Source organism: Malaya genurostris, chromosome 2, assembly GCF_030247185.1.
Source record: "Malaya genurostris strain Urasoe2022 chromosome 2, Malgen_1.1, whole genome shotgun sequence".
Classification (NCBI taxonomy): Eukaryota; Metazoa; Arthropoda; class Insecta; order Diptera; family Culicidae; genus Malaya; species Malaya genurostris.
In genome coordinates, this window is record NC_080571.1 from 296,196,296 (window position 1) to 296,209,016 (window position 12,721).

Here is a 12,721-nt window from a genome sequence, read left to right on the forward strand (position 1 = left end):
AGTTTGTCAAAGTTTGTTCAGCCATCTCCGAAAAAAGTTGGTGCACTTATTTTCACAATTTTGGCCCATTTTACCCCAAAATTCCGGAACCGGAAGTCGGATCCGAATAATATTCAGGAATGTATGGGACTATAAGACCTTTCATTTGAACCTAAGTTTGTGAAAATCGGTTCAGCCATCTCCGAGAAAAGTGAGTGCAAAAAACGTTACATACACACATAGACACGTACACACACATACAGACATTTTGCGTACTCGACGAACTGAATCGAATGGTATATGACACTCGGCCCTCCGGGCCTCGGTTCAAAAGTCGGTTTTCGCAGTGATTGTATAACCTTTCTATATGAGAAAGGCAAAAATCAGTATAAATACGAAAAACTTATTTTACATTGATTACAGGTTCTTTAAATCAATTATTGCGATGGCAATGTGCGACGGTGCGTTATCGTGGTGGAAGATCCACGAGTTCTTTTCTCCGCAAATCTGGTCTTTTGGCGAATTGTTCCACGCAAACGTCTCATATTGACTGAGAGCGTTACACGGTGGTGAGCCGGGAACTTTTTGACCAATAATTAAAATATCTCGGTTGATTTTTCAAAAGGTCGTAAGAGCTAGTGATAGTTTTACCACTCAGCTCTTTGTACAAAATGATACCCGAAACCTTTGACTTTCAAACAGAATTGTAAAATCCAAGAAAACCTTCATAATCACGTTACAATAATCGTAAGAGAAAGTAAATAAAGAGAAACTCAGTTCGCTTTCACATCTCATCCAAGTCAGTCGATAAAACAAAACCGCTTACGCTCGGGACAGAAGAAACCAAGTACAGTATTGTGTAGTGAACAATAGAACGACCTCGAAATGAGTGAGCCAAACGAACAAAAGCTACCGCCGACACGAAAGAATACAATTGTTGTTGACTTCAGGCAGTGCAAAATTCGACCTTCGATACGAGAACTTGAAGGTTTGCTTAAGGAGCAAATGCATCTTGACATTAAACGTGTGCATTTACTTCAATGCAATAAGACAAATAATGTTGTTTACATCCAGTTTTATAAAGAGTTGGATGCAATTCAATTCGCAAAAGACTATAACAATGTGCACTACGAGGAGCATGAAAATATCAAGTACAACATTCCAGTATATATGGAAGATAGTGCTATAGAAGTGCATGTGCATGATCTTCCCTCAAGCGTCGCCGATTCTTATATTCGCAAAACTATGTCCCAATACGGAGAGATCCTCTCTATCGAAAAATAAAAGTGGAAGAACTTTTTCCCGGTATTCTAAATGGCGTACGTTTATTACGCATACACTTGAAGATGCCTATACCTTCTTATGTGACTTTCGATCAAGATACAAAAATTCCGTGCAAATCACTTGTTACCTATGACAATCAGATGGCCACATGTCAATATTGCTAAAAAGCTGTTCACTACGATAAGCCATGTGATAAACTGGACAAGGAGACAACTACACCAAAGGACAACGGTGCTTCCTTCACACCAACCCTAAGCAACCCCAGTACACCTGTGACAGTCACCAACAACAGTGAAGCATCCCCTTCAACGAAACCATCCAACGTATCCGCTATAGAACAAAATACACCAGCTGCAGTTAACAGCTTACCATCCAACCAACCAGAAACTGCAAACAATGTACAACAAAGCGCATCTACAGCCACTAGCAACGAAATCAACAACAATACCATCGATGCGGTAATGGATGACGAGACGAACCACGAACGAAGTGTCCCTCGATCCTCGCAGGAGGGAAATGGAAATGCTCCTCTCCTCCTAGAAAAAAGGTGACAACGAGATCCAACTCAAAAAAAAATTGTTAAAAAATCGGTTCAATCGGCCACGTAAAGCTTGTACGCAAATAGGCCTGTATAATAAAACAAATATATCTTTTAAATAAAGAGAAACTGTCACTTGCTAACACGGTCATTTGAAAAATCAACCGGGATGTATAATCTGCAAGAATCTGTCGAGAGGAGAGAGTATCTGATGGCAAATAAGACCAATTCTGCAGAATGCAAAACGTTTGTAGATATACTACAAAGGTTGGGTGCATTTTGAAAGTTCAACAGTTAATTAGTTAAACTGAGTGCAACTTGCGCAGGTTTCCAATGATTTAGCCCAGATTTGTCGGCCGGAATCGGTTCGATTGTCGAACCGACTGATCACATTCCTCTATAATCATCAGTGCTTGTATTGTGAATCCTCAAATGAATGAAGCAACACCTAAAAAACATCCACTGTGAACACTTTGCTTGACATAACTGAATGAGAGACCTATATTAGAGAGAAACTGGATGCGTGAGAGTATAAAGACTGTCCCAGAAAGTATGGACGCAACCAAAAACCGCTGCCATTTCACTATAGTTCAGAATCTGTCAATTTTTATGGCTGCGTCCTGTTGTTTACACTCTTCTCTAGCCACTTGTGCAGTTGTTTATTCATTAGTTTGTTTCGAAATGCGTGGACTTTCAGCAGAACAACTTCGAAAAATTGTGTACAAATGGTGCTCAGAACGCGGACTGTCACTGAGGAAGATAGCAAAAATGGAAGGAGTAAGTGAAAAAGCCATGCGAAATGCTATCAGCAAGTTCTGTGAGGATAACACGTTTGAGAATAAACCGAAAACGGGTCGAAAAAAAGGTCCTGCTAACCCTCATTTGAACTGCATAATCATTGACGACGAAACCTACGTAAAACGCGATTACAAATCCTTGCCGGGACCACAATATTATACGGTGCGAGAAGGGCAAGTGTTAAACCAGTCCGAGACATCGATTGAAGTCGAAAAATTTGGTAAGAAAACTATGGTCTGGCAAGTAATTTGTAGCTGCGGTAAGATTTCGAAACCCTTCATCACTACTGCTTCAATAAACAGCGAAATATACATCAAGGAATGTTTACAAAAACGACTTCTACCCATGATTCGAAGCCACAAGGATCCTGTTGTCCTCTGGCTAGATCTGGCTTCTTGCCACTACTCGAAATCAACGGTTGAATGATATACTACCAAAAATGTCACTTTCGTCCCAAAAGACATGAATCCACCAAATTGCCCACAACTTCGACCAATTGAGGAATTTTGGGCATTAACGAAGGCACATCTTAGGAAACATGTCTCGGCAGCCGAAACCATTCAACAGTTCGAAAAAGATTGGAAAAAAGTGTCAAAACTTGTCGCCAAGAAGTCTGTACGGAATTTAATGAGAAACGTTCGCAAGAAGGTGCACCAGCTAGTCTACAATGGCTAAGTAGCAAATGTTGAGAATAATATTCTGTTGTTGTAGTCTAATATTATCAGTATATCGAATAAAATTTGAATATCTAACACTTGTGAATTATTTACAGAGAAATCAAAGTGCGTCCATACTTTCTGGGACAGTCTTTATCTTACTGAGAAGACCAGTTCCCTAGCTTGGTAAATTCAAATTGTTCCTTGAGAATTTACACTGTGTATATATCCTAGAAAAACTAATATAAATGTTCTTTAAATTAAAATTTATCGGAGGTAAAAGTTATGAATCTAGTTTTTTCATAGGCATCTTCAATATGAGAACCATTCATCAAATGCTAACCTAATGAAACATAGTCATCAGCTAGCGCACATATTCATAAACTAATGACCGAACGAAGCAGCTTTTCTTGCTTGGGTTGCGCTGTGAATTTTACCCTGCTGCTTCAAAATCCTACAATTTTGCTTAAAAATTCGTGTTCTACAAAAATCTCAATCTTAGTAATACAAAAAACTATAAAAAACTGTCATTCCATTTGTTTACGCAAATTTCGCCCTCCGTGTTCCATGCCAACAAACAGGGCGATATTTCAATTGCTAGTAAGGAAGGGCGAAACTATTTTTTTCTTCTTTATATTTGAATCTTTTACTACTGGAAATGGTCAGCCAATTTCATGAACAATGTGCAAGGGCGTATCTTTATAATTCACACAGGAATCATAAAAGTAAACAAATCGAAAAAGGGCGAAACTCTTTTTATGTTGATTCATTCAGTGGATATAGAAGTATAGTGGTAACAATTGCGTGCCTTTTGAAGATAAACAAACAATTTATCGACTAATCATAAATTGATCTGAGAATATACGATAATTTCTAAACACGATTTGAAACCAAAATCGAAACATTCATCGATGTTTTTATCCATTTGCTGTCAATGTTAGATTCGCCGTTCATTGAAAAACAGCTGATATGTTCATTGAAAAATTTGTAGTGTATTAGTAACCTTTTTTGCCACCGCACTTTACTGTGATGTCCCTCGTGAATCGCTAGAGTGATCCGTATGGATATATAGTATATTTGGTTCCGTGCAAATCACTTGTTACCTATGACAATCAGATGGCCACATGTCAATATTTCCCAAAAATTTTTCACTATAGTAAGCCATGTGAAAAACTGGATAAGAAGACATCTGCACCAAAGGACAACAGCGCTCCCTTCACACCAAAAAAAACAATACATCGGAAACAGCCATCAATAACAATGAAGCATCTTCCTCAACGAAACCCATAGTCGCAACAAATCGACCGTCCCACGACCAAAGGGCCTAACGGCAAATGCCAGTTTCCCTTTGTTTACTTTTTATTCGCTTATTGCCAGATTGATTTTATATTTGAACCTTAACATTTCGCATAAGTTTCATGCCCAAACCACACACTTTTGTGTTTGGAGAAATTTCAATAACAGCTTCGTAATAATCGGAAGAGAAAGTAACCAAAGAGAGGCTCTCATTTGCAGTTAGGCCCTTTTGTCGTGGGACAACAGTGACACCGAACCAATGGATGGGAGCGAGAATAGCGATCCACTGCTCCCCCTTAAATTGTTGGATGGTAATGAAAACGCCTTTCCTCCTAGGAAAAAAGGCGGGTGGGTAATGTCAGCGACATAACTGGATGTCGTGAATACGAAAACAACTGACATGTTCCTTAACACTTCCGTATATCGATTAGTTGATCAATTGTATGAATTATGCAAGCATTCCCTTTTTCCACATTTTTCGCAAAAACAAAAAAGGCTTCACTTGATCTAGATTACTGTGAATTTCACACAGCGAAAAGTGCAAAAATCAAATCAAACAGTTCTAGATTTGCACTAAACTGAGGATATTTCCTTTCGATTTGCGAACAACAAATTCTAATAGTTCTTCAGAAAACTTTTAGAGCCATTAGTTGCTTTTTCATTCATGCAAATGACTGGCAAAATTTTTTTTTTATCAAAAATTTTTTTTTTATCAATGTTAAAGGGCCTTAAGTCAAGCTAAGCGCATATGAGCCAAAATAAAAAAATTCTTATGAAAAATATAAAATTCCCGGTGAAACCCTCAACGAGTGCACACGTTGTGTCGTGTGCATGCGGTAAGAATTTGAGTATTTCGCGAGAAAGAAAGGATTTTCTACCGAACTTTGGTGACTTCTGTTGTCACCAGTTGTTGAGGTTTTCACTTGTAGTCTAGTGAAAAGAAAGTCCATGGGACTATAAACGAATATTAACTGGCAATATATCTAAGTTGCTGTGCCATCAATCGGTGTCATCTCAAGTGAGGGACGCCACTCAGAAGTGAAAAAGAAGTAACCAAATCGAAACGACCTTAAACACTTTCTTCCGGCATAACCATTTTGTAAGGGTTTCTAAGGAATATCAATAAACCGAAAGCCGCTGTCTCGGATCTTGAAACAACCTCAAACATCATATTCTAGCACCTGCTAAGCATACATTTCTTTGTTTTCGGTGTCTTATGTTTATTTTATAAATAAAATACTCCGGCGAACTACTTTTCGAAGTTAAAACCGGAGCTAGCGATATAATAATAGTAATATAAATTAAAATTAATAAACCTAATACATGATGTCGTAATTTGAACAATTAGTCAAACAGTTAGTCATTGTAGTCAACCCGGGGTTGGTGGTTCAACGCATAGGGAACCTCTTCTTGGTTCTGTAGGCTATGAATCGGCTGCGAAGTCTGTTGAAACAGATGGTCAAATTCCACCCAAAGAATCCAATACCAATGATTTTTTTGGTAGTCAGCAACAGTACAGCAATGTATAGTACAGAATCGAAATTAACGTAAGTATTCCAAGTAGTTAAAATTTGAAACACAACTATAGCAAAATTCCAATGCAGCAGAAAATATAAAAAGAATGTCATCAAATGAAACTAAAACCCATCGAAGAACAGAATAACTAAGCATTCGGCATGTTACGTACTAGTTTTTATTTGCATTTATCAAATTATTGAACATGAACATGAAAAAAAACAGACTAAAATACTCTTCATTACTATTTGATTCGCTGATTATGACCTATGCTAAAATAAAAAACTATAACACAAATTAACAGAGTAAAACTCAGCATTCGTTTCGATCTGAAACATACCCGATATCGATCATCTAGCTCAGCCTGAAATGCGTTACACAAATCGTCACAGATCGGAGGGCGTGGGCACCCGGCCTACCACTACGTAAATAAATCTCTATCAAATTATTAAATAAAAAACTAAAACAAAAACGAAAAATGTTGCAGCAGAAGAATTGTGGTTGCACTGATCGAAAGAACCCCCATTCAGCGGGTGACGGACGAGCGCCGGTATTGATTTAATGCGCCAAACTGTTTTTCTTCTCGGCAGGAGGTGGAATATTTTTCGAAACTAGTTGCGCAAAATGTTAGTGGAAAAGTAAATGAAAAAGCTAGTATGAATCGTGTGGTAGTTGGAAAGAATGACATTTAGATTTTCTGTTTTCGATTGGTAGCTGCTAAAGATGCTAAACAATTTCTGTTTTTTTTCATTTTAAAAGGCACTCTAACCACCACGGGTTTTTAAATAATTCAAATCCTTCCGTTCCGTATTCAAATTGGTGGGAAAATAACAAGAGGAGGTAGAATACGTGGATATAGCGATTGACCAAATGCCTTGTGGTAATGCAACATTATGATAAAAGTAATAGTTTAATATATAAGCATCAACAATAGTTGTATGGAAAAATCGGATTAGGATTGTGTAATGTAGCTTAGTTACGAAAAGCATTTTTTTTCTAAAGTGATTAAAAATACACACATTCTCAGTCATTCTTAGTGTCACTGCAACATACATAGCGTACTACCGTTGGGATGATCAGAACTAAATCTTCCGCCGGGCACGTAGAAGCAGCAATTAGCAATTAGCAGTTCCAATCTTTGGTTTTTCACATCTTCACATCTACGGTTATGAATTTCTGTATGATACATGACAATCGCTAAACGTCTGTGTTGTGCGGCCTGAACGCAAAAGTGCAAATTTATGATTTGTGCGGGTGTAAATATTCCGTGTCGCGGTGATTGCAAAGTGTACATATGCGGTATGATAGTAGGTGCAGGTGTGCTTTTTTTGTTTTTTTTTTTCAACGTTTCAGGTATGGAATTTTCAGAGACATCCTCCGGGCGGGATAGGATCAGCCTGCTAAGCGTGCTTTGCTTGGATCGGTTCTTGGGGTCACTAGTAAGCTGTGCGTATGGGGGTAACATTCGGGCTCTAATCAAACACGCTCTTTCGCTCTCGCCAGCCGGCAACTCTCGCTCACTCGTAATTTAAACTTTCTACTGTGCCCGTGCGTGACAGTTTGCCTATCTTTTGTAAAGCGCCAACAGCTAAATAAGTAAACAAATGAAGAAAAAAAAGAAAAGATTCATAAGTTTAGTTTATTTTCAAGTAGAATGTCTTATTATTGATTAGTATGACGCTACGAAGAGAACGCTGAAAAAACTTTTCCCCGACATGGTTATAGACTTCGACGTGAATATTTTTTGCTCAGCTGTTTTTTACCAGTGATGATTTTTTTGCAGTCACAGAAGAACTGTTTTTTGTTCTGTTTTATTTGGACACGAAGATCGAGTTATTGTTATGAATTTCGGTAGTTATAAGAAAGTTTAATTTTTTGATCAGTAAATGATAACGTACGTATTTTTTAAGCTGCACAGGGCCTTGCAATTGAACTGCTACGTAACTTCAACTGTCATTATTACATCCCGCATAGCGTTTTGGCTACCTGGGCAGCCATGGCCACCAGACGGCTACCAAAATTGATTCAGTGAAAGTTGCCAAATCCAATTTGACAAAACAAAGTCGCCTATACCTTCGCTGAAAATGTCAAAGATTTAAATGTGGAAAAATCCTGGTAGATACGGTTGTATCGTTTGAGTTGTATATCTGACAGCGGTGAGGCAGTCGGTCACCAGAATGTCTGCTAGCCATATTTTTGCAGCTGGCAGCGTTTAACACATGGATCAATAAGTCCCGAGACTAAAGCAGAGATGGCGCTCGTAGTAAACCAGTAACCACATCTTTCTTGAGTACTAACTTTTGCTTGAAACGGGTCAAAATTTTAAGTCGATCCGACCCGAAACAGCTGAGTTATCGAGGTTGGAGTAAAGTCGTTTTGTAGTTTGTTTAAAAATGGAAAAAACCGAGTTTCGTGTTTTGATAAAACATTGTTTTTTAATGGGTAAAAACACCGTGAAAGCGAAACAATTATTTGAAAAATGTTATCCGGACTCTTGTCCATCAAAAGCAACGATTTGTTGGTGGTTCGCCGAGTTTAAACGTGGTCGTACCGACACAAATGACGCGGAACGCTCGGGTAGACCTGTGGAAGCCGTTACACCGGAAAATGTGAGTGATGTGATAAGAATTATAATGAAAGATCGTAAAGTGAAGCTCCGTGAGATTGCTGAGATGACACAGATATCATATGGAAGTGTATTTACTAACCTTCATGAAAAATTGAGCATGAAAAAGGTTTTTTCCAAGTGGGTGCCGCGATTGCTGCAATGCACCCTGCCACAAGTCGATGAAAACAATGGCGAAATTGAACGAATTGGGCTTTGATCTGCTTCCCCACCCCCCATACTCGCCAGAATTAGCCCCCAGTGACTACTGGCTCTTTGCTGATCTTAAAAAAATGCTCCAGGGAAAAAGATTTGGCTCAAATGTGGAGGTCATCGCTGAAACTGAAGCTTATTTTGAAGTGAAAGATAATTTTTTTTATGGTATTGAAAACATGGTATTGAAAAATTGGAAAAAATTGTTGACCATTGTATCACCCTAAAAGGTGATTATGTTGATGAATAAAAAAAAAATTTGCAAAAAAAATGTTGTTTCCATTGTTAGTCTCGGAACTTATTGATCCATGTGTTATATCAAGACAGACTATAAACAGCTTCTAGGATAGGAAAATTATACGGCAACTGAAATTCAAGCCGATTAAGCTGACGAAGTTTGCAAAGAAGTATCTCGCGCAGTAGGCCATCTTTTCCTGTGGCTCGAAGATTGACTTTCACAATGCGACTGGGACCATTAATCATGATAAAACTGTGTGAAAAAACGTTTGATGTCTTTATACAAGCAAACACAATTGTTCCGTTCTGTTTTGATCGGATTTGGCAACTTACCATCAAGGAAAAATACAATAAAGTGGTATGCTGTGAACAACGTCCAGATGATGCCCAAAGGACATGAATTCTCTCAACACAGCATAGCTTTCCCCATTAGAAAAATATTACGCCATAGTCTCAAGAAGCATCCCAGGATAGTAAGTAATCAGCGAGATGCAACTCAAGGCAAACTGAAGTTCTGTGGTGAGCAAAAAGACCCGGGAGGCTGTGCAAATATTATTGAAAGAAGTCAAATTCGCATTCGCTAAACAGGAAGCTGTCCGGGTTGGCGGTTCAATGCATACGGTGCTAGTCTTACAAACCAGTTGTCATATGTTCGAGCCCCAAATATGTAGGATTCACAGTGTCAGTAGGATCGTAGTACTAGCCATGCAATGATACGGTAAGAATCGGCTGCTAAGTCTGTTATGAAACAGAATGGCCAAATTCCACAAAAGGAATGTAATGCCAAGACTTTGCTTTTTTAAACAGCAAGCTGTGAATATTTTTTTCCTTATTTAAAAGAATTAAACTTTGAAAGGGCATGGTATGATTTTTTCCCCGTTCCCAGAATAAAGAGGCGTTTCCAAAATTATTTTTGTTTGAATGTTTGAAGTTCCTTCTGATGAAACGAAATAATTATAAATAATTATCTGAATTATCAACTTCAGCAATCTCAAAACTTGTATAAAAAAACTATAAGGTTCAGTCCCATGGGGTTGTTCGAGCCATTGATGTGGAACAAGGCAACCAAAATTTCTAATGATCGACATTTTCAATTAATCGTCACACTTTTGAATCCTCAAATCCACGAGCGTCTGCTTGGATTGAACTTTATTAGGAATCAATTGAACAATCCAATCAGCGTGGTCACCACGAGATAGCTTTATGGTGATTGTTTTGACATATCTCATGTATTTAGACAAATTTTTCAATTTACTTGAGTTTGAACGAATGCAGACGGCAAAACCTTACAAATATAGGTAATAAAAACGATTATTCACGTGTTGTCATCAAACATATGACTTCAAATTGTCCTATACTCTTGACAATTTCGGATGAAATTTGAAATTTTCAGTTCACATACAGATTTGATTTAGATGATAAAACATGAGTAAACAGACTAGTCATAAAACTTTTGATCATAATTTATCAATTACTCTCAAAATTCAACCCAAAAAACAAAGAATATCCCAGATATGAAAACAGTACCCAACCTCACTTCTTCGAATTTGGTATTTCATGTTACGATTTCTCCATAAATATCAATCAAACATACCACGGAAAGTTACTGAATCATTAATGATCGATTTTTTACCAAATTTTGACACGTTTTTGTATGTTAGTATTCGATTCATAAGAAAAAAAAACCCTGCATTTTGTTCGAATCTTCAAGCAAAATCTGAAAATTATCACCATCGCTTAGTTCAAAGCTCGCCACTCGGGCAGCGCAGCGATCGCAAAAGAGTTGATTGGATTCTTCAATACCGAACACGCGAACCCTGAATTTGTCGTGATTTGTATTTGTTTTGTAGCCGACGAAATTACATCAATAGCCCAAATGTATGCAATTATATGTTCGTACATGCTTGCGTTACGGATATCGATATTTAAGCTTCTCTTCGGCAAGCTTGTGTTCAAGTGTTGTATGCAAGCAGTTATTTTTATAGCGTTGTTTCTCTACCATTCTGCGATTTCGGTTGAAGCGATGAACTTTTTCTCATTTAGAATCGATATCATCTTATATAGATTAGAAATTAATCTTATGTACTCAAAATTTACCTTGGAGTAGTTGTCAATTTCTCAGGTGAAACGACATAACATAGAATTTCATCCGATCTTGCATGACACAAGAACAGATCATACCAATTAAAGCTTTAAATCGTTTCATGGCACTTTTTGTCTTGCTGTCTAGCAACAACCTACCTCTAGCATGCTACGCGTAGGAATGGAAACGTTAGCTATAATTTCGCTTCTATTTATGGATTCGCATGCTTCCAACAGCTTCGCTTTTGCATCGATTGACCAATCAGAGCGATGCTTTCCCATTGCTATATCGCTTACTTCTTCAAAACCATCGACTATGGCAGGGAAATCTGGTATGCCGCAGATTTTTTGCAGACAAAATAGGACACTGCTAGCTATTAATCAACATTTCAATGATATACAATTTAAAATACATGGCTATGAACATTCAAATCAATACGTCGAAATATTTCCAATCAAATGGTGACATAATATTAATAGTTGATACAAAATTGACTGAGCTGTAATTGTTCAAAACCTGACCACATTTCTACGTGTATTTTTCTAATTTGCACCCGTATATAGAAAACGAAAATGTGTTCTACATAAAAAAATTTTTTTTTTGAAAACGAAAAACAAATATCCCCACAAGCTGCGATAACCAAACCTGTAGTCCCTTCGATAACAGCAACATTCGACATGACGGGTGGTTTTCCGCGAAAAACACGTACGGATATGGAATGGAACGGAACACAAGTTTGCATGAACATGAACAAACGATGGTAGTATGTAGAAATTTAACAAAAAAAAAAAAAACACGAAAAACAAAACAGATCAAAGCAAATTAAAAGCCACTAGCCAGAGTACGGTCGTCTCCAGCAAAATTGTCCACACTCTGCCAACAACGAGTATTTGTTACGAAATCATATTATTTTTCCAGCCTGAACTACCAGAGCGAAACGAACAGGGACTCGCGCATACACACACAGTTACAAGAGAGGCACGGCACCGCGGAATTGGGTGGGTGATTTGGTTGGTTTACGAACACGTTAAGCGCGCGACGGTAATACGAGTTTCATCGAGGCCGGCTCGGTGGTTAGGCAATATGCGAAATAACAGGGATCAAAGTAATAATTAAAAGGCTAATGTTGTTCGGTTTTTCGATGAAGCCGGAAGCTTTCGCGTTTGAAGCTGGACTCGGGGATCCAAACCGGAAAACACAGTAAATTTTTATTAAACTTTTTATCTGTTTTTCTCTCTATTGGTTATATATTGTTATAAAATGAATCAACAACAAACTATCAAAAAAATGAGCTTTCGTTTTTACACAATTGTTAGATTCGCGTCAAGCTCACTGACATTAAATTTCTTGTTCTAGTCGTACAGTTAGTGGAACGTGATTCAAGCGATCATGTTAATTCATAATGAAACCAATGCTATCATTTGACTTTTACTTGGATTGATGCTTGTTATTGTTGAATTCTGTGCTTGCTAACTAGATGAGATGGCTTGACATTGGCTAAATGTTAAATGTTGATG

The 12,721-nt window shown here is 37.8% G+C and overlaps 1 protein-coding gene across 13 annotated transcripts in view; it reads right to left on the reverse strand.

The window, feature by feature from the left end:
• The window catches only part of LOC131430657 (protein NDRG3), a 175,668-nt gene that overhangs the window by 13,144 nt on the left and 149,803 nt on the right, over nt 1–12,721 (reverse strand). Inside the window, exon 10 of one of the 13 annotated variants that reach the window (XM_058595789.1) lies at nt 6,222–6,677. The exons of 11 other annotated variants lie outside the window; for them this stretch is intronic. In XM_058595789.1, the coding sequence (XP_058451772.1) occupies nt 6,625–6,677 (53 nt within the window). In that variant the 3' untranslated portion in view covers nt 6,222–6,624. Of the gene's footprint in view, nt 1–6,221; nt 7,655–12,721 lie in introns of those variants that run through there. One more of the 13 variants, XM_058595788.1, reaches the window with a different exon arrangement.